The sequence below is a fragment of the Aythya fuligula genome, chromosome 3 (assembly GCF_009819795.1).
Source record: "Aythya fuligula isolate bAytFul2 chromosome 3, bAytFul2.pri, whole genome shotgun sequence".
Taxonomy (NCBI): Eukaryota; Metazoa; Chordata; class Aves; order Anseriformes; family Anatidae; genus Aythya; species Aythya fuligula.
The window spans coordinates 93,887,122-93,910,596 of NC_045561.1; the positions used below are offsets into that span (position 1 = coordinate 93,887,122).

General features: G+C 35.9%; 1 protein-coding gene across 1 annotated transcript in view; it reads right to left on the reverse strand.

The window, feature by feature from the left end:
- The window catches only part of TINAG (tubulointerstitial nephritis antigen), a 45,323-nt gene that overhangs the window by 14,698 nt on the left and 7,150 nt on the right, over window positions 1-23,475 (reverse strand). Inside the window, exons 4-9 of the mRNA XM_032185739.1 lie at window positions 23,143-23,257; window positions 17,742-17,865; window positions 16,149-16,299; window positions 7,317-7,497; window positions 6,824-6,869; window positions 1,943-2,048 (exon numbers count right to left, since the gene is read on the reverse strand). Coding sequence (XP_032041630.1) covers window positions 1,943-2,048; window positions 6,824-6,869; window positions 7,317-7,497; window positions 16,149-16,299; window positions 17,742-17,865; window positions 23,143-23,257 — 723 coding nt within the window. The remainder of the gene's footprint in view (window positions 1-1,942; window positions 2,049-6,823; window positions 6,870-7,316; window positions 7,498-16,148; window positions 16,300-17,741; window positions 17,866-23,142; window positions 23,258-23,475) is intronic.

The following is a 23,475-nucleotide window of genomic DNA, read 5'->3' on the forward strand; positions in this document are numbered from 1 at the left end:
TCATTGCTAGAAATTTAAGCACACCTGGTCTTGGGATCTAACAGCCTCCAACTTGTCAAACCTGGATCCAATTTTACAGTTAAACACTTCTGCAAATATTTATGTTGTATAATCTCAACAGTCAGAACCCTTGTATGTTAGCAAACGAAAGGATGGGTAATTCTTTATATTGTTGGATCCATTGGATACTTCAGCAATTTTCAGTGAAAATAAGTAAGTAAATCCTCCTAACAGCCTGAGGTTTCTTTGCCTTCACTTTTCTTCTTTTTCCTTCACTTTCTTGCTTGTGTCCTTTGGCATATTAGACCACTTGCCTTTCCTCCTACTCAGTGTTTTGCACCGACCAGTCAACGTGGTCATCTCTAGGCAGCTGCTGGTCTAAGTCAAGGCTTTCATTGTTTTGCTCATAAATGGCTCCTTACCTAAGGGTTATCTTTCCCATGCACAGTCTATCAGTTCCCATTTAAATCAACAGCCACTTCAGCACATTAACAGCCTTCTTTCTCCCTTCTCAGCCATCACATTTTCCCCCTGCGTCAGTGTTGTCTAATCGCTCCCCTATGTAAATTGCTCAGCATATGTTCCTCTGAGGGAAAAGTTGTTACCACCCTACATTTTCACCAAGAATAGGACTGCCAGAATCTGCACCCACAGTTCCATAGCAGCTTATCTGAGGTATTCAAACTGTAGTGTAAATTTTATAGTTTAATTTTATTACTTTATCTTTCAAATATACATTAAATACATATACATAAACCAACATATACTTTCATTTTTAAACATCTTTTCCTAATGCAGTCCTCTGTTCCATAGTCCATGTCATTTTCTCACTTTCCTTGCTTCATAACATTCACTTCAGGAGCTTTTCCTCTATTCGTCTGAGTCAATACCTTTTGCAACTGTATAGGCTCAAGGCTGATCCTGTGTAAGCCTGCTGCTTTTCCCTGCTGCTGTGTCACTAGTAGGCACACTCATAATTCCTAGCCAGCATTTTCCACAACCATAAGCATTTCCTTGTCCTTTGCAAAGGTATCTTCACTAAGATCACAGGTAGAAAAAGCAGTTATTTTATTGAACTACATGTTGAAGATAGTCTCAGCAATCTTCCTAACATGGGCCTGAATAATTATTTTTTTGATATTGTAGATCACCTACAAAATATTTGTTTGAGGCTTATCTCTAGTCATTTGTCTGTGTAACTATTCACTCAGTGATTTAATAAGTGCATCCTTGTATATTCCCTCCATGTCAGAGAAAAGAGGCCTGAGGTGTCTTCTGTAATTCATGTGCATGCACATTTTTAGATACTTGTCATCTCAATATAGTGGCACTGTTCAACATTTGAGGGAAGATCCACTGGTGGATCACATTCTTCTATTCTATATCTGGTGGATTCATATTCTTCTTCAGCAGTTTCAGACCTAGGTGTATATTTCTTATGCATCCCAAATAAAATAACCAGCACCTCAACAGCAGCTTATTTCTGTATGGGTACAGAGAGCCCAGACTACTGTGTAAGCACACCTGTGCTTGTTACTTAGGAGGCCACTGACAATTTTTATCTTTCACTTTGCATTCTGCTTGGTGACATGCTTCATTTTAATCATTTCCATTTTGTTTTTAACTTGCTGTATACATGGAAGATATGTGAGCACTCACCAAAACATTTTGTTCTATAAACCACTGTATTTGAAGCCTTAGAGTAAATGTTGGAGTGGATTACAAAGTCATAGGTCTATAGCTTTTCCCAATAATTTCTAAAATTCTCAGATATTGAAAAATGAAGCAACAATAAGCTTCAATGAAGCAACAATGAAGCAACATTGGAAGGTAACAGTGTTACACCTCTGACAATGAAGCCATTGGATTCCAAACTGGGAAATAACGTTTTACTAAGTTCACGACTAGCAGAGAAAATGGTAAAATAATATGTTTTACTCACCCAAGTAGTTTGACTGAATGTGTTTTCCATTTGGAACCTGCTTTGTAGGAGTGTCTGTAGATCCCTTCTTTGTAAAGGAAAAAATCTTCATACACTTTCATTATAGCTAAAATAAAAACAATAGGAAAAATAGCACAGTCAGTAAATATTGCTTGTACTGTAGTTTGCTCCTTGTATTTTATCAGTGAGATTTTGTGTGTGTGTGTGTCGGACTGTATAAATGTACTTTGTAATTAGAGTAATTACTAATTGCTCAGAAGTTCCCTCCTATGAGTAAATTAGTAAAAATATTGCAGCACCTGTCTCTCAAAGGTCTCTTGTCAAATTACTTGGCTTTCCCTGTCATGGGAACTCCCTATCATGGACTTATTCCAATACAGTAAGAAGAAATATCTCCTCTTGTAGCCTTACACAAATTTTGTCAATTCCATTTGAATCCAGTCCAATAAGACAAATCTCCTCAAGGTTCATGCATAAAATCCTCAGTTCTGACAAGCGTCTGTGTAATCAAGAAAAGTATTTAACAGTCGATGTTTATCCATGTATACAACATCCTGTGAAATATGGCAGTGTTGATTTGTATGGCTTTTTCTGAACCTCATATAGAGTTCATGAAGTACACTGGAATTGCCTTTTGGAAAAATGGATTTTCTATACCTATATTCATGCTGACTTTCAGTAGAAAAAAAAATGTAAAAAAAGTGGAGCAGAAAACCGCGTGTCAATAACAACATAAGGCCAAAGAGCTGATGAACTGGAAATTCTGTGCAAGAGAATGAATATTACAATTTGAATTTTATATCTATTCATTATTTCAGAGGAATATCAGTTATTTGATTTTTAAGGAAACTATTTTGGCTTCTTTTCTAGTTTGTTCTGCCGCAGTACCGTTTGCTTTGTTACTTGGTGGGTTACAAGATCCAGAGACAAGAAAATATTTTCCAGACTTACATTACCTAATCAGAAGCATAAATACAAGCTTAACTCCAGCCTACATTTACTTTATGATTTTAACACACAGACTGCCACACAGGTTTGAACATGAGAATTAAAGAAACCCCATTTCTTAAGTCTTGAGCCTTGGGATTTCAATAAAAATAAATTTCATTGATGATTTGAATGTGGTTGGAGCATTTGTAACATATGTGTCTGGTATAGATCTGAATCACACAGTAAGTCAAGCTCATGCTGCAGTTTTTTCATCTGCAATGTTTTCAAATTATTTTCCCCTACCTGAATAAACTTGAAGGAAATGAACTGTCTTTATGACCTCTTGGCCTCTATCAAATTGACTGAAAACAAAATACTTTCACAAATTCTAGGGGGAAAGAAGATGGGAAGGCAAAGAGCATCTCAAAACATGACAAACCCACCTACCCAGGAAACTTGGCTGAAAATATTCATTGTTAGTTAATCCACTCACATCCAAAATGTATGCAGATAGCAACACACAGTGAATTAGAAACCATGATGCTAAGTGGCAAGTCTTGGGGAGAATTATATCAGTTAAGTAAGAATAAACAAATAAATTAAATTAACTTAATGCTACAGCTTGTTCCAGAGCTGTCTGCAGAACCAGAGCTTACAGATACTGACAGCAAAAGACCAAGGGGAAAATAGCACAAGCTTTACTCTTGCTTTCTAGTTGCAAGGTCAGGAGTCCACTAGAGTTTTCTATCATGGTTTACTCCTTCCCTCTGCCCCCAGGCTCACTAGTGTATAGATCTAGGAGTTTAACTCCTCTGGATGTTCCTGTACCACTATATCAAGACCTATATGTTCAATTTCAGGAAACAACTTACTCTGTAGAGTACCTCTAAATCAAAAGCATGTTCTTGGCTCTTTGAAGAAACATCGTACCTAAATTAATTTCACTGAAATGAAATAGAAATTTCTGAAGTGTTTCCAGAATAATTTAGTCTACATGAAAGAATTTCGTCTGATTATGTATTAAATCTACAGATATGGTGTGTGTGTGTGCAGATATGTGTGTAGGTATATATACTTATCTCTACATATATACATACCCTACAAATTAATCAGGAGCTAGGTACATGAAGTGCAGAATAGACAGAGATGATAACTCAAAATCAAGCACTGAGATGTTTATTTACTCAGTGACAATGTTCTGATCTGGACTGTGACTTGGATGGGATGAGATGATCACACTACACCAACCAGCAGTGTACCGTCCCACATCAAAGACACTTTTTCATTTTCCAAAATGAATGGATTAATTATTAATGAATCAGAAGAGGCAGCAATTTTTAATATCTTACTGTAGCTTATGCATGAACTACCTATCACGCTGAGCTGTCAGGTCCATGCATAAATACAGCAGATTATAAGATTTGTTCTACTATTGATACCTCTGCACAAAATTCTTAAATTAGAATCCATGTGTCTTAGACATGTGAAGACACAAACCCAAAAAATTGGTTGCTACCAGAAGACAAAAAAAAAGGGGGAACACTGTACATTAGTGTAGCTTAGTGCTTTCTCCAGGTCTTTTTATTGTGGCAGCAAATCAGATACTCCTTTATTTTCAAAATCACAATAGCTGAAATTACAAGTTTTCAATACTTGTTGGGGTTGAAAACTTTATGTATTACCAAAAATGTCTTCACTTTTCTTTTGGTTGAGACTGACCAATGTGACAGAAGAGAATGTTATCCTATGTCAGCATATGTAATTAAAAATTACATATGCTGACATATGAGCATTTCCATTAAAAATGTTGTGGGTAGTATTTAAATGCCCATTTGAAAGTTTTCAAAGAATTAATAATCTTCACTGTGTTTATTTGAATACTGATTTTTTTAAAACTTTTTCATCATTTGTACCTGAAACTGCTAATCACTCGGTTCCTGGATCACATCATCAAATAAAACAATTATGTTTGATGAAATAAATTGTCATTCAAACATGAAAGATGCATTAGAAAGTTTTTAATTACCTTTCTATGTCTATGGTTTCATAATTGCTGAAAATATACATATTATTCTTAATGTTAAATATGCACAAAAATTGAAGTATATTCATCATCAAAAAAGATCACTTTCTACATCATTATCTTGAAAGATTCTCAAATATTTTCCAGCTATTAAATATTGCTTATTACATTAGATAAGATTAGCCATAAGCACTTTGTAAGTTCTTGAAGAATGACAGGTGAAGGAAAAATGGAAAATAATTTTCAGAAGCTGAGGAACACTTGCAGGATGCTTTGAGGAAAAAAAAAAAAAAAAAAAAAAAAAAAAAGACAAATTACCCGATCATAACTGTGACTCAGTTAAGATTCTCATTACAGCAAAAAGAAAATATGGAAAGCATTTTCACTCAGCAATAGACACTCTCAGATATATACTCTCCTTTAGATCTAATTTTCCACGTACAACATTAGCTTTACCTCATACAGACACTTTCTCTGAAAAATCACTGACATGAAAATCATATGAATTATCGAGTGGTTTAACGTATCAAATGGCTGAATCTAGATTACTTTATGTGGAATATTTAGTATGGGCAGATTAATTTAGCAAACTGTGTGTACATATATTAGGAATGCAATATTAGAGAGTGATCTGAAATTGTATCTTCAGGATCCCATTTTTTGCATGTTCTTAAAATCAATGGAAATACCGTGTTCACCAAATGCAGCATAGGAAAGAAAATTTCCCTTTAGCAAACAAAGTTGGGCAGAACATAGACTAATACTATTGATCTTGTTAAGGCTGAGCTTCAGATTGCAGCTGTCCACTTAACAAGCTTTAAGAAGTAACTTCAACACCATGATGCACTGAAATTAATTATATTTAATAATGAAGATTTCAATAATGAATTGGAGGCTATGATAATTCATTATATATCTGAGGTCAGTAGAAATGTAGAAGTCCCCTGGTTTTGCACTGGTCATCTATCCATGAGGTGGACATCTTGCACAATGCCCTTTCCAAATTCCCAGATGATGGCAGCATCATCCATGGCTGCAACCAATCAAGCTAAACAACTAACTCTTCTCCCTCCCTTCACTCCCTGCTGAAGTCTCTTTATTTCACTAGAACCTGAGTCCTTCATTGCAGAAGGGCTCCTTACACACCAAAAGTTACATGAAGAGGCATATGCCTCTTTTATTCACCGTGGAATGTAACTTATGATACTTTGATAGAAGATCATTGTACACTGATTATTTCAATAACAATATTAATCACAGAATCACAAAATTTCTAGGTTGGAAGAGACCTCAAGATCATCAAGTCCAACCTCTGACCTAACGCTAACAGTCCCCACTAAACCATATCCCTAAGCTCTACATGTTAACGTCTTTTGAAGACTTCCAGGGATGGTGACTCCACCACTTCCCTGGGCAGCCTCTTCCAATGTCTAACAACCCTTTCGGTAAAGAAGTTCTTCCTAACATCTAACCTAAAACTCTCCTGGCGCAACTTAAGCCCATTCCCCCTCGTCCTGTCACCAGGCACGTGGGAGAACAGGCCAACCCCCACCTCTCTACAGCCTCCTTTAAGGTACCTGTAGAGAGCAATAAGGTCGCCCCTGAGCCTCCTTTTCTCCAGGCTGAACAAGCCCAGCTCCCTCAGCCGCTCCTCATAGGACTTGTTCTCCAGGCCCCTCACCAGCTTCGTCGCCCTTCTCTGCACCCGCTCAAGCACCTCGATGTCCTTCTTGTAGCAGGGGCCCAAAACTGAACACAGTACTCGAGGTGCGGCCTCACCAGAGCCGAGTACAGGGGGACGATCACCTCCCTAGCCCTGCTGGTCACACTGTTCCTGATACAAGCCAGGATGCCGTTGGCCTTCTTGGCCACCTGAGCACACTGCTGGCTCATCTTCAGCTGACAAACATCTTTCAAACTTACCATACCTTGCACTGGTCCTTTGTCCATGATTTCTTCCATTATATCAGTTTCCTGAGGGGAGGGAAGCAACAGCAGAGAAAGCAAGGAAAGAAAATACATTCTGTTAAATTACTTAAAAAACACATACTAATTTATCATTTTATACATATGTATAAAGATACATAAAAACGTCATTGTACTTGTATTTCCGCTACAGAATATTTGGTTTACCAAATGAGCAAGACCTTCAGAAACATGTTTAAGAATCACTAATACACAGTTCCAGCTGCATAATTTCTTATCTAATTCCTATAGGACCACAAAGCAACATCTCTTTGAAGAGATAACATAAAACAAAAAATGTAGGAAATTTAAACCAATTCTGAAAAGACAAAGGCAATAAAAATGAAAACTCACTCTATACCTCTTCAAGTAAAACAGACATATTTCCACATGCCAGATATTTTTTCCCAAAGGAGAAAACATAAATGACAGGATAAGTGCACAGTATGAACTTACTTTTGAGGAGACCCTGTAGTGAGAGCCACAGCGGTATAGCCGATTGGATTTTTCTAAGTCATTGGGGCATGGCCCATTTGTATAGTTTTGTCCATATTCACTTGACACATAACAGTGATTTTCACCTGGTGGATCCAAGTGATGCTTCCAAAATGATGGATAACAAGCATAAGATACAACCCTGTTCAGTTTAAAAAATAATATAAAATAATAATAAAAAAAGAGTATTTTAAAACTTGTTTTATTTCAAGTTTTTAATTATTTTGTTACTGTAAATTCACAGAAAGATCATTCTTCAAACATATGAATACGTCTGACAGTTTCAACAGGAAGATGTTTGCTTCATTTAGTATGTATGGTGCTTATGATCAAGTTTCAGTTGCAGTAGTTCTCTCCCCGCCCTTCTCTACATAGAGGTAGGATTGAAAATGTGTCAGCACTGCCCTTTGTCACCTAGCACGTTCACCTCATTAAGAATGCATGAAGGCTCACACTGAATAAGATCAATAAATTACCAATGTTTTCAACAGTACCAATTTGTCAAAAGTAGCTTGTGAAATGTGCATATTAGCCGCAGAAAACTTTTAAGGGAAATGAATCATTTTCTAGTTTTATCTACATTTTCTACAGGAATTTTGCTGAGAAGCTATAGTCTTTTTGTTTCTTTCAGCTAAAATGTCTTGGAACTTACATTTTTCTCACAAAATAAAGAGAATATTTGCTCATATTTTCTTGTGAACTTTTGTTGACATAAAAAAATCCTATATTAAATTTTTAAAGGTTTGGGTAAAAATAATTGGTCTGTTGGCAAATGAGTAAATTTTTTGGTTCTTCAAAGGAAGGTCCAATGCTTAGTGGTTAAGCAATACTAACAGCTTAATTGATAGATAAAACAAACCTCTGGAGTGAGTACACCTCCTTAAAAGGGAACGTTACTACCTGAAATACATGGGAGATAAGTACAAGTGAGAACATGACCTGAGAAGGTGGTAAGTACTAAACTTAAGTTAACGAACAATCTGACAGTAGAGAAGTATTAGGAAAAGCATTTGATTATGGGTTGGTAACTGGGTTGCCTTATCTCGATTCATGGGAAAATAAAATTCTCTGGAGTGTTGCTGACAGAAAGTACTTTGCCCAGGTTGAAGTACTGAAAAATGACAGAGAAAATGTGAAACTCAGAAGGGATCAGAGTGGTGGGACTTATTGCAATTTTATAATTTTACTATTTTGCAATAATGTTTTATGCTTATAAAGCCAATGTGAGTATGGTTAAGTAAGGTTTCTTTATCTATAATCTTCATTTTCCCATCACATTGTTCTTGACAGGGTTAAATTCAGGCTGAAGTCAGAAAGTATAATTCAAGATAGAGAAATTCAAGAAAGCAGAAAAGTATAGGCTTGTGCCTGGAAGTGAACACAAACCAAACAGAGGTATAGAATCATAAACCATAGAATCAGAGAATGGCTTGGTTTGGAAGGGACTTTAAAGATCATCTAACTTCAACCCCTCTCCATGGGCAAGGATGCTACCCCCTAGATCAGGTTGCTGAGGTAAACTTAAATGGCTGGTAAGCATGCGGCATCCAGTGTTCAGAAAAGGTCAGTGACTATCCTGGGAGGATCAGGCCACAGGGCTTCTTCTATAGGTTTCTGATTATTGACATCTGGACCCTCTTGAGGAAAATGAAATGACAGACCATGCTGTGATATAATAGCAGTACGTGTCTGCTTTCTGCAGTTCCTGAACACATCTTATCTACTTTTTAGAAAAGTATCTATATCAAAACATTTTTCAAATGCTGAGAAAGTTTTTGCTCATACAACAGATATTTTTTACATATCACTTATTATGAATCTGCATTAATGGTTTTGATTTCAAGGTTTTAGATTTTAGTTATAGAAAATGACTCATTTTTAACAGTTTTAAATAAACTTGTATGTTCTAGAAAGATTATGTTTTTTAAACATTAAGTCTAGTAATGATTGGACAATTTCTATTGTTATGAAGATTTCAAAATCACAAATATCCATTTACTGCAAGAATGTTGGAGGAAATGTTCAACAGAAAATCTGTGAGAGGAATTTATAGTTCTAACAGAAAAGACAAATCTTTGAACTGAAAAAAAAAAATCTTCTGGATGACACTTCTCTAGGTGCAGGCTTCAAAGACTCAAAGGTATTTAACACTGATGCTGTCAGAGGAATGATTGTTGAAGAGCTACAATAAATCACCTGAGGTTTAAACCCATGCTAATTTTGGATGTGAAAATCTCCAAAGTGCTAAATCAAAGGAGCTTTGAAGAATGGGTTAAGAACCCTCATTGCATCCAAGAATGGAGACTGGTAATGAAAATAAGGGGTAGTTACATGGAGAAGTAAGAAGAGGTTTTAATTCTTTACCTTGGCAATACATCAAAACCTTAATTATAATGAACTGCTTCTTCATACAGTAAATTTCTTTCTTTCAAGTAGCTTAACCTGATATATTCAGACATTTTGACTGTTTGACTAATTGAATATCCTTTTTACTTAAATAAAGTGAAGCAAATAAAGCATATATTTAAAATACACTTACTAACAATATGAAACATTTAAGTAAAAGCATCCAGAATCTACCATTTTTTTTATATTTTTATGAGATTTTGGGACCTTTTGGTTTTCTACATTATAGCACTATATGTTTCTAAAAAAAATACACACTTCTATCATGTTGCCGTGGAAGCATATCAGAAAGGCTCTTCTAAGGAACAGAATAAAGTAGCTCACTGGAATAGAATATTTTGAAATGTGTAGTCCTATGAAAAGGATATATATTTTAGTAGCTCAACAGTTATACTGAACTTACTGAATCTGAAAAAGAATAAACTGCATTTCCATGCAGTTTGAGGCATAATTAGATTTGCCTGTGTTTACTTAGTCATTAGGAATTTTAAAAGAGCACACTCATGCTTCAGCTACTCTGGCATTTTCCCATTAAGTCTTGGTTATAGAGCAATTGACCCTTAGGAGTGTCTTTTTGCTTAGCAAATTGTTTCTGCCCAAACTAGACCAACACACTCGGGAGCTGCAGAAAGCAGTAACTCTGCCTACAAAAAAAAAAAAAAAAAAAAAAAAAGGCGGGGACTGCCCATCTAAGGGCAATCAGGCTGTTATTTTTTAGGACTGGGAAGTCCTTTTAATTCATTCTGAAACGGCTGAAGATAATCAGATTCCCCAGATTTTAACTGGGGAAAATGCTAACTGGGGAATGATAAGTATATAAGCCACATGTATGTAGGATGTTGTTGGTTGTTTTAAAATGTATTATACTTTATTTCTTTCACTGGGTAGAAATAACACTTTGTTTTATATATATGTGTATGTTTTCATATGCATATTTTTATAATGTTTATATAATGTATCTATATATGTAATTACTCTAGTCACCACTGATCATAGCATTCCAAGAGAAATACAGCATTGTTGCTGAGTCAGGCCTGCAAAGCAGGTAAGGTGGGTAAATACAGCCCTTAGAGCACAATCCCTCATAAGCAGAGCAGAAGTGACTGCAACCCAGTATAAGAAAAGGTATGACACCTGTCCCTCAGGTGTGCTTAGAAACATCACAGAAAAGAACAGAGGACAAGTGCATTCATGAGACGTAGATCTTCTTCCCCATTCTTTCAGTCTGATTGCCCCATTGGAGTTGTCACAGATTCTGCATGGATGGGTCTTACATTTATGGTAACAGAAGTGAAGCAAATGATTAACTGGCGTTCTGGATCTGGAACTGACATTCTGGATCTGTGTAGTAATCCGGACTTGACAACTCATTCTGAAATAGCAGTTACTTTTGAATTTTTTCACTAAGTATAGGTTTTGCCATCATGATTGACATAATTTAACCTAAAGATTTCCTTTAACTCCTTGCCAAAACATCTATTTGAAACATCAAATAGATGTTTCTGAACATCTGAAACATCAGTACAACATTAAACACTAAAAACCTTTAAGGGAAGTGGATCAGAGAAGTCCTTGCCATAAGAGTCATAGAAGAAAAATAGAAACAAATGTTAATGGGTTTAAGTGCACATATACATAAGCATATAAATAAATACTAGTACTAGGACCAAGCAACATCCATGGAGAAACATCATAAGCCTGTGGTGTTCTCATACATTCTTGGTGAATTCATGTAGTCATGTTTATGTGTTTAGCTTTATCAAAATATTTCCTGTTTTATTGCATATATATCTGAATTGAGAATTGAGGACATAGTTTTAAAATATTAGATTATATTAATAGCAAGTTGGCCAAACCTAATTAAAATAACATCAATACATGTGTAATATACAATAATATCAATAATAATAATAAAAAAAAATAATCAAACCCTGCAACTGCTAGGAGCCCAAGCTATGAAACAGATCAGGTCCTGATTACAAGCAGTATTTGTATTCAAGTGTGTAACCATTTACTTCCTGAAAGAAAAATATTTCTTTCTGATTCATAAAGACTGTAAACTTTAATTTCCATTACCAGATTTAAAAAAAAAAAAAAAAAAAAAAAAAAAAAAAAAAACCACTTCCAAACCAAATTGATTCCTCTGAAAATATGGCTTGTAATTGAGACATCTAAAATTATTAATAATTAGATTTCTTCTTTATTTAATGGGGGAAGACAGAGAGAGGAGAAAGTTAGTAACTCAGCTCCTCTTACAGCAAATCTCACTGTTAACTGTTTGCTCAGTCTTTCTGAAAGCTCTGCTCACTGAACTTTATGGAAGTCTTCCTTTGACTTCACGGGCAACAGTTTAAGCCAGCACTATATTTTCCTGAAAATCTATCAAAAATCTGAGATAAGCATACTTCAGAAATCAGAAAGCCAGAAGCTTTAAAACAGCATTGAACACCTGCTGTGAAAATTTACAAGCCCACACAGAAAATCAATGTGTTTTCTGCCTATTGCAAGCTATGGAGATAATGAAAAAAATATTGATTGTAATATACTGGCTCATAAAATAAAAGTTACCTGAAAGTGTGAGAAATCAAGCACCATTTATCAGCGCTCATTCAAAAAACACTTTGGAATTTATCCCATAAAATTCCAGTTTTTCATAGTCAAAAGCAAAATGTTGTGGGGTTTTAGTTATAAAAAATGATTCAATCATCAACATCAGTGAATTAAATTTTTGTTTGTTTGGTTGTTTGTTTGTTTGTTTGTTTTTTCCAGGTAAAATGCTCTTGGCCACTTTCAGAGACAGAAGATTAGACTAGAAGGACCCTTGCTTAGACCCAGCATAACCATTCTTGTGCTCTTCCAACATCTCCCCTCCCTCTTTTGATCTTTACATTAATCTGTTTATTTGTGGCTAGAACAGTTGGAGGAGGATTTGAAATGTTGTCTGAACTTGAGCAACAAAAATGAGGATTTAGAAATATTGTTTATAAAAATGGGTAAGTAGAGATATTTTCATGTTTGGTACTTTGATGGTGAAGCAAAAACTGGGGGTAAGCATGGGAGGCAGGCAAACTTCTGTAAGAGAGCAACAAAGCTGTATGTTTAGGAGCTGGCTTCACAGGGCTGAGAAATCTGGATGATTGGTTAAGAAGATGATCTTGGACAACAGAAATTTCTTAGAGATCTAGATAGCCTTCAAAAGTTCTTGATGGTTCTCACCACAACTGCCCTGCAAATTGTTTATTCAGACAGTCAGTTGCAAGACTGGTGAATCAGGCAAATAAACTGCAAGTCTGGTGTCTTGAATGAATGAGCAATAATACACATAGTTTGAAATTTGGAGTATAGATACAGATGGGTATATAGCAAAATGCCTCATACAGCTTCAGCATGCCTTGCTTTCTTTATAGAAATAAATTAACTCTGGTATGTCTAAACTGCCTCTGAAGAGTGCTCTGTGTCACTAATCACACCGCTCCAGATGAAAAAAAAAAATAGTTTCTTGGTATAGGAAGAATCTTATTATTATGGGTTCATGGTGGTTATGGCCATACAGGGATAACAGTTGGGGGAGCAGAAACCCAGAAGGTTGAAGAATTCCTGCATTCTTTAGGGCTTTCCCTCTAAAAATTGTCTCCAACTGTTGTGGAGATAATACTGATTAAAATGAATCTTTTATCTTATCTGCACTAGCAAATCTTGTGCTCCCATCCTTAACATGGTAGGCAAGCAAACAGTCCATTGAGAAAGAGTTATATTTACTCTGTAAAGAGCATGAGCTACATATTAAAAGGAGCCTGCTCTTATAGATACAGAAAAGAGTTAATTAAAATATAAAGCTATAAACTTAATTTATTCATGAATGAAACCTTTGCCTAAATGAGGTGCTAAGAGGCCTTTACCAGGGTGGAATCCATTACTTCCCACTGTAATCACTTACCTAGAGGGCCTGCCACTCAAAACTAGTCAAAACTAGTTTAATGTTGAAGCCCTGAGATCCTTGTCAGATCAAAAATAGTTCACCTGTTTAATGTATTTTGAAGACAAGCAGAATGATCACTTTGTATTCTTAGTGTCTGTGTGAATGACAGTGCTTTGGTCTTCATCTGGATCCCCATGCTACCATGACAACTGTGACGTCTGATGCAGCATGTCTGACATTCTCCTGATCTCTTCATAGTTTATTTGTTTGTTTTTAAAGTAAAATTAAAAGTTGACAGACAGCAGAACTGAGATCTCTCTGTCTACAGGTATGAGCTACATCAAAGATGGAATAAAGGGTGAGAGTGTATGAAAGTGAGGGGAAGTAGATTATGGTATGGAACAGGAAGCACAAAAAAAACAAAACAAAACAAAACAAAACAAAACAACAAAAAAACTTTTACAATGTGAGACACAGCTGAATTTAATTATAGAGTATATAACATCTGGTTATTGCAAATCCTCCTAGAAGCCATTTCCAGGCACATGAGGGTCAAGGACTTGACTGGGAACAGACAGCACAAACTTGCCAGAGCAAATCATGCCTCACCATGATGAGATGATGAGATGAAATTGCTAGCTCCATGGAGAATAAGAAGAACAGATGATGTAATTTACCTTGCCTTTAGCAACCTTTTCAGTGTTTTCTAGCTGAACTGGAGCGAAGGACTGGATGAGTTGCTTACAAATTCAATAACTGAACTAGGCTGCCATGATAGAAGGTTGACTGTTAAAGTGACTGGTAGCTATTTACTAGTGACATTCCTCAGGAGTCAACATTGTGTCATCTATATTAAAAGCCTTAGCAGTGGGACATAATGAATGCTCAGTAAACTTGTGGAGGGTGCCAAATTGGTGGTAAGTGGTCAGTATGCTGGAAAGTAGGGCAGGGCTGTCATTCACAGGGTCATTGGCAGTTTAGAGAAATGAGCTGACAGAAACCTCATAAGTTTCAGCAAAGACTGAAGCCACATCCTACCACTGAGCCAGAACTTCACATGCAGCAGTACAGGCAGGGCAGCACCCCTATAGAAAGCAGTTTTACAGGAAAGTATCTGCAGTCTTGGGCAATAAGATAAACCGAGGTTAGCAGTGGGCCCTCTTGATAAAGGTGGGCACACAATACTGATTTTGATCTTGCTAAGCAAGAACATTGCCAAGACATAGTGAAAAGTGGTTATACGCCTCAAACTGTTACTTGTAAGGTTACATCTAGAGTACTGTGTTCTTTTATGGCATTCCCAGTAAGGACATCGACAAGCTGGTCAAGTCCAGTGAAGGACCACAAATGTGTGTAAGGGGCTGAAGCGTGTATTATACAAGGAGAAGCTGAGGGAGTTGAATTTGTTCAGCCTGGAGAAGGTATTCTAAGTGTTGTCTTCAACTATATAAGGAGAGGCCACAGAAGAGACAGAACAAGACTCGAAGTACAGTGAAAAGCTGAAAGGCACCGATCACAAATTTTACTAAAAAAGATGCAAATTAGATAAAAGAAGAAAGTTCTTTACTGCAAGAATGATCAAACACAGAGACATATTGCAGGAAGGTCTGTGGAACCTCCATCCTTGGAGATACTCAAGACATGACAGAGGACATGGCCCTGAGCAAGCTAATCTAATTTCAGAGTTAGTCATGAGCAGGACAGTAGACTAGGTGACCTACAAAAGTTCATTCCAACCTAAGTCATTCTGTAATTCTATAAATTGTTACATGTCACTTCAAAAAGTTTCTAACTGTTCACATAGAGTTTAAGGGTTATTAATTTTGCTGAGTCCAACTTGAAGAAAGAAAGTTTCAGGTACAGTCCTTGCTACGGTGTTACATTCTGGAACAATCTTGATATAGCATGATTACAATTTGTTTTACATAAAGACAACATCTGAAACTTTTAAATATTCAAGATATTGTCTTATGCAACCAGTTGCTTTCTCAAGATCATTTAACATGAAAAGCCTGTATCTCTGATAGAAATATAGATAAAACTATAGAAGTTTTGAGTGCATTTGTGGTATTTTCCTAGACATAAAAAAATCTTTTATTGCTTTTCTAGCTGTTAGAGAAGTTACCTTTTTACTCCATAGTATTATAACTAATGACAGCATCCAGATATAATGAGCCTTGAAGAGGAGATGGGTGGTTTAAGAGTTTTCTCAGCAAGAGCTTCTATCTTTCTAATTCAAAATAGTCTTCATTTATCACTTTGGAAATGTGGTGTTCAATAAGGTGTTTTAAAGGTGTAAACCAGAAAAAGTGATTGTCCTGATGAGGTGATACAAGGTAATCTTAGATAAGCTGACCTAAGACAGAGCTAAATGTTTCTATCTTGAAAGGTCAGAAATCATCATTATCACACGTGTAAATTAAGTGACTGTTTCAAGTTAAGATAAACTAAACAGATAAAAAATTTACCCATGTGTTTTCAGATATCTCCAAGCACCATCAATACTTCCACCATTACATGCATGCTGATTGTTGGTATCACAAGAAATCAAGTTCTGAACAGAAAGGTTGTCTGTGATCTCACCATCAGAATGAATTGCTATTCTATCTGCTGCAACACCTGTTTTGAAAGAATTTTTGTGTTATTAGAAACAAATAATTACTTACTGCTTTTTAGTAGTTACTGTGAAAGTGTGACTGAAATTATAGCATCAGTATTTTCTGTCTGTAAATATTTTTGCAAAAGAATTTGGTATTATCTGTCAGAATCTTAAGAGAGTTGTGAAACTGCAAAGCACCATGAGCAACTTCACTGTAATTTTATAAATCAATAGATTTACCAAATATCATCAAAACTTAAATATAAACATTAGATGAGACCTTTAGAAAATATAGTCTGATAATCTCTATATCTGTACATGAGTATTCATCGACGTTCATATTCATCTATCTTCAGCAGAAGACACAAATACTCCCCACATCTCTTCAGCTGAATTTCCAAGTTCCTCTTCTTTCTTTTTTACCTTTTCTTCCTTTATGATTATTCAAGACTGAAAATATGTTGTGTTTTTTTGTTTTTTGTTTTTTGGGGGGGAAGAATATTTGGAATTGCTCATATTAATATATAAATATGGGATTCACACAAAACTACTTCTGAGATAGTCACCTTAGATGTCTGAACTAGATCAGCTAGTCACGATTCTAAGTACTTACATATTTATTCACAGGTTTAAAGGCAGATTAATTAACTAAATTGTAAGTGAAATCAAATGACTTCTTTGTAATGTTGTTATTTAAAGAAGAAACCTTCACCCATGAGGAGCCACTGGCCAGATAAAGTAATAGGGATTTATTTAATATTTTTTTCTCTATCTTTAGATATCTTAATAGGTACTGAGACTTATTGCAGTATGAGATAACTGATCACTATATTTTATATGGGAAAAAAGACACAAATACTCATGTCCGTTTTTCATAAAACCAGAGGTTATAACACTTAATTTATTATTGACATATTTTTATATATAAACCTTGAAAATAATTTCTTCCACAGATATCTGACCAATTTCAGGGTTTTCTTCTCATAAAGTCATCAAAGAGATTGCACCTCATGTACTTGAATAGCAAAGGTTAGGCAATGGCAAATGCAGATATGAAAGTATATGTATAAAATGATGCCTTCCTGTTTTAAGCATTCAAGTTGAGCATGCAGTTGTGCAAGCAAAGAATGCAGATTTGTTTAAAGTTACTCCACCATTTATGATAAACTTTAGTAGTCCATTCATTTGCTATTTTATGTCATCAAAAATTTTCATACGATACAGAAACTTATGAAAAGCAAAGAAAAATCTCTACCGCTTCTATTTGTTTCTTTGTCTTTGGGACATTTTAGAGGAAGAGGTGTAGCAATTTTAAACATTACTATTTGCTGATAAAAAGTTAACAGAAAATGGAAATTTTCATTGCTAAATGAAATTACTTCATTACTAATCACTGTACATTTTCATTACACATGTAACCTAGAATTATATTTTTAAATGGAGGTAAAAACATGAATATTACTTGCAGTTGAAAAAGCCCAGGATGCTCCACAATTTCGTTGATCCAAAGGATCATGAATCCACTCGGGCCATGCATAAGTGGCTGCAAAAAACTCAGGAAATTTTCCTTCCGGAGGTGAACTTCCCTAAAACAAAATGTAGGAGATCTGTATATGCTTCATTTCCTACTTTTGCCTTCAATATCTTCCTCATTTTGTTTTAAAAAATCTTAATGTTTGATTTGAGGAAACCTAAAGCATTGGCATCTGTGGCTTTCCAAGCCTCCACGTGGCAACCACCCTGTCTGTGTGCTGAAGCTGCCTTGAGAGCCAGAGGCTTCTGGCAATGCCCCGTCTGAGCTGGAAAGCTGAGCTGCACAGCTGCCAACCTGAATAACCTGTCTGGTTTTCCTCTGATTTTTATCTCAAGCAACATTTCCCTACAAAAGATGTCAGTTATGGCCCAGATGGCATTTTTGGAAGAAAAAGCCATCTGTTGCAAACAGTAGTGAAGTCAGCTACCTGCTACTCTATTCTTCTTGACATGCTTTACATATTTCCACATGGCTGGCAATAGGAAATTCTGGTTACTAGTGGGGAACCAGTAGAGTGTATCATTAATTCACCTTTTGCACAGAGCTTTTTCAATTTCCAGCACTTACTTTCATTCCAGAATGAAAAGCCATGACTTTCTTTCTGGTTTGCAATCTGATGTTGAGCTGATGAGAATTCATGGCCTGCTTAGTAAAGCCATTTGGACAGCCATTTTTGGCATCTTCATCTCTCAGCTTTAATTTATGTCCTCCACATTTTGCACAAATACCCACATATGCAAGAACCATCTGGTACAACTGCTAATAATCTGCTCTATGTTTGACATATCAAAATCATTGACCTATTTTTTTAAATTGTTTAACTTTATGGACTGATTGCTTCTGCTGCACAGGGAAATAGGAAACTACAACATTGGTCCATCCAGTAGCAATTTGTCTCAAACAATTGCTTGTAACATCTGTTCCAGAGGAAAATACAACATACAAAATATGATAATCTGTTCCCAAACAAAACATTTACCATTTTTTCTTTGCAGGCTCGCACCCAGAAGTACAAAATCTTCTATCCTAGTCAAAATCCTTTATTTTATTTTGGTTTACTTATCCTTATTCTTCTAATTCTGTGTGTCCTTGCTGCACTATTATTCTAAATTGCTTACGTGACTTACAAGACTAAGTACCTTTTGCTAAGATGATTTGCATATTTGTGCCCAGTTCTTTCAAGCTATCTCAGGACTCTTTGGCAACTGAACTTTACCACTTTGGGGGTGTACAGATAATTTTGTGGCTTGTATTGAGAAACAACAACATCTCCATTGAGCTTGTACACCTGGATTTCCTTCCCACATAAAACCAATTGTTGAGAAGAAATGTATGAAAAAAAAAGGAAGCTTGTACATCAGGTCTTTATCTGATATTAGACTAGTATACAGCACTTACAGTCAGAATGATACAGTCTGTACATAAACCCAGATTCAGTAACTCTGAAGTGCTTGAGGTTTACCACTTTAGATGCAGGCTGTGAGTCCTAAATACCATTAGTCATTTTAAAAATATATTGCAATCTCGTATGTCACTTATGTTCTTCTGAAAGTTTTACCTTCACACATAACAAACCGGTAATCTTAGTCTTACTAAGATTTTAATCTCAATACTTTCACTAATTGCTTTCGAAAGCCTGCTTCCTTCAAAAGCTTGTTAGAAATATGTGACTTGCAACCACAAACGTCATGCAGAAAATAGCTGCTAAGCTAAAGATCTTGCTAAATTTTCATTAAGTTAATTATTAATGAACAAGCACAAGCACAAGATTTATTTTGAAGATTAATCGTACTGGCAAAATCACAGATAAATAGTGTTTCATTTATTTGATAAACCTGCTCACTACCAACAAGTAGACAAATAAAAGTTGGCAAACATTGCTTAGCATGCTTGCCTGAGCAATGACCATTTACAGTCCAAATGAGGTAGTTGAAAAAAAAATAAAAAATTAAATAGACCTTTGGTCTAAGCCAATGTGTTAATTTATATATTCCTAAACTATTGCCAAAGTATTTAATAGCCTCAAATTGTAAATCCCAGAGCAAATCCCTTATTAACCCTCAGCCTTGTCATTTCAAAATGCAAGATTGTCCTGTAGCCAGAAACATTAGCTTTTTGTCTGAGAAATTGCTACCCTGATATTGAGAAGCACTGCTGTTCTGTGATAAATGGTAAGTCTAGACAATTGTTTCTCAATGTATGCTCCATAAACCACCATTATACAGTACAAAGCAATCAGAAAAATGACTGGCAAACTATTTTTAAACCTTCATATGTATTCTATGCAGTGAAGCTAGCAGTCTGGCCAAAATGGAAAGGTAGGGAGACATATAAGAATACTCAGACTTCATCTATGACTTCAGAAATATTAGATGGCCCATCAGGTAAAAAAAGGTTACTGAATTTGCAAATATAAAAATATTTGTTTTGTTTTGTTTTGTTTCCCGGGGGGATGTTTTTTTAGATGTAAAATTATTTTTAATATAAAAAATAAGAAGGGGGTTTGGACATCACCCTAAGATTAAAAGTAGCTCTATCACAGAGTAATATTATGAAACCAAATTTGTAGCTGGACATGTCAGGTCAATGAAACAACTAAAAAAACTCTACTCCATGACAAAACACTGCTAAGAAGTAAGATAAAGTGATTAACACAGAAGGGCTTTGCATTCTTGAATTTTTTGAGTCTTTTTTTTTTTTTTGTCCTCGTACACAATTGAGTAAAGAGCTCCTTCTACACAAAAATGGTTTTGTCAAGCATCCCTAAAACACAAAAGGAAACGGCAGCCCCTTAGTTACCAAATGCTGTAATTTATATCCAAGATAGTAGACCATTAGCATGCTGAAGAAATGGCTTTTATTTCAAGTCAGAAAATTTATTTAATGATAGGTAACTATGGTTTTCTTTCTCCATTAGCAAAGCTAGCAGCTTTTAATCAGATCAACACTAGATAGAGCCAAAAGCTCCCAAACACTAATTGTAACATTTTTATCAACTAACTATGTGACTTTGGGCAAGTGACTCACAGTTTTCACACTAGCAAAATGAGAAAGACAGTAATAATCATAGTGCCTATTTTATCCACAGTAAGTAGTACCTTGGCCTGCAGGTAAATTAGTAAAAAAAAGTCACTTGAAGGCCAAGCCATTAAAGTTTGAAGAAAACCTCTGAAAAAATAAATAAATAAATAAATAAATAAATAAATATATATATATATTTAAAAAATCATAGAATCATAGAATCATAGAATATCCTGAGTTGGAAGGGGCCCTTAAGGATCATCAAGTCCAACTCTTGACACCGCACAGGTCTACCCAAAAGTTCAGACCATGTGCCTAAGTTCACAGTCCAATCTCTTCTTAAATTCAGACAAAATCATCATTTCTGAATTCTCATCATTTATAGATTTTTACACATTTCTGAGCTGTCACCTGGATACAGAAGCTTAATGGAAACACTTTAATAAATACTCACTTTTTTATCACTTAGGTGTTTGTAAATGCGTTTGTATGCTTCACAAAATATCAGTTACAGAAAATTATTCATGGAAGGGGAAGCCAGAGCAAGTTTATCTGAAAATCTAGTAAGACACATATATTAAAAAGTGCCTGGGAATTATCTCCATGACTACTGTTGGTCTGCCAATTGGAAGAATTTGTCTCCATCCCTGGTGAGCCTGATCCATGCTATGATCTTTCTAGATCGTTCAATGACAGTAGATATTGGGCCAGCTATGAAGAGATGATTTATCACATCTTTACCCAGTGGGCCTTTAGGTCCTGATAACTGCTGATTCACATGGAATCACCTACTAAGGTGATCAAAGTTTGGCTTAAGGGAATAAAAGCATGGTTTTTTTACATTTCTGGGAAGTATTAAAATGTGGCAGACTGAAAATTTCCCGAGGCAGAATAATGACACTTAAGAGCTGATGTTATTGAAAACTATAGAAGAGGACAGAATCAGGGAGATTTGGAGCTTCACAAGAAGTTTCAGAGAAAAAACATTTTTAAATCAAAAAAATACAAGACAGAAACCACTAGGGTAGGAACAAGAAAGTTTTAATACGTCTGAAGAGAAACCATAGGTAGACAATTGGCTTCTATACAATTCAGAAGATTTTTTTTTGTAAACTCAAAGAATTCTCCAGAAGCTGGGAAAGACATACAGAGATTATTAGTTTAGGTTTTTAGCTTTAGTAAGTAGAGAGAAAGATTTCTTAGACTCCTGTGCAAAGCATGTGCTTCCAGCAACATCTATGACTTTCTGAGGGTTAAATGGAAAAATTAATGGAGCTGGATTTCTGGAGAAGAATGCATTCAGGCTGTTAGGATTTCTGGCAGGGCCAAAGATATTTGGGCTGTGGCTCACAGATTTCATAAAAATAGAACTGTTAGACAGCATGTGCCTGAGAAATGTTTCAGCAGAACAAAGGCCGTAAGTACTGCAGCAGTCAAAGAAGCTACAGGTAGCTTAATAACAAAGATGCAATAGGCTGGACATAAAAGAAATCCTACTGTATTCTGGGCTACACTGAAAGAAGCATAGCTACCAGATCAAGGGAGGTGATTGTTCCCCTTATGCTCTGCTCTAGTGAGACCCCATCTGGAGTGCTTCATTCAGCTCTGGAGACCCCAGCACAAGAAGGACATGGACCAGTTAGAGTGAGTCCAGAAGAGGGCCACAAGGATGATCAAAGGTCTCAAGAACCTTCCTATGAAGAAAGGCTGAGAAATTGGGCTTATTTAGCCAAGAGAAGAGAAGGCTCTAGGGAGACCTTCCAGTACCAAAAAGGTACACGAAAGTGGAGAGGCACACTTTATTAGGGAGTGTAGTGATAGAACAAAGGGTAACAGCATTAAACAGAAAGAGGGTAGGTTTAGATTAGATATAAGGAGGAAGTTCTTCACTCAGAGGGTGGTGAGGCACTGGCACAGGTTGCCCAGAGAAGCTGTGGATGCCCAACCCTGCAGGTGTTCAAGGCCAGGCTGGATGGGCCTTTGGGCAACTTGGTCTAGTGGGAGGTTTACCAGTCCATGGCAGGGGCATTAGAACTGGGTGGTCTTTAAGGTCCCTTCCAACCCAAGCCATTCTGTAACTCTAACATTGATATGTGAATAATGGTGTACAGCTTCCCAGTTGATACAATTTTCTTTTGCTCCTCCTTATTGAATGTGCATGGGTATGACTATGGCTAGCAGACTATCTCTGTGGCTAGGAGAACTATTCTGAGAGTTCCATATACAATATGGAAGCATTTAGTAGAATAATAATCTTATAATTATTCCAATAATGAATATATTTAAAAAAAAATCACCTGATACTTACTGGAATTTCTTTCATATTCAGCAAAGAATGAGATGGAGGTAGTGTGCCCAGTCGCTCTTTGAAACCTTCTTCCAATGTCATTCCCCAGAATTGACTGTAGTTGTCAGCTTTCCATCTTCCTCACAAACAGAAAACAAGCAAACAAAGCCACCTTTGAGATATTGCTTATACAAATACCTTGCTTCTACTTTATAAGAGCACCACGAAAAATAACATTCAAAAATAAATGTTTCAAATTATGTTTTGAGACATTCTATTAGATATGCATGAGACAATCTTTAGTACAGGGTTTTCACTGCAGATAAATTTAGGCTGGAGCAACACAGCAGGATA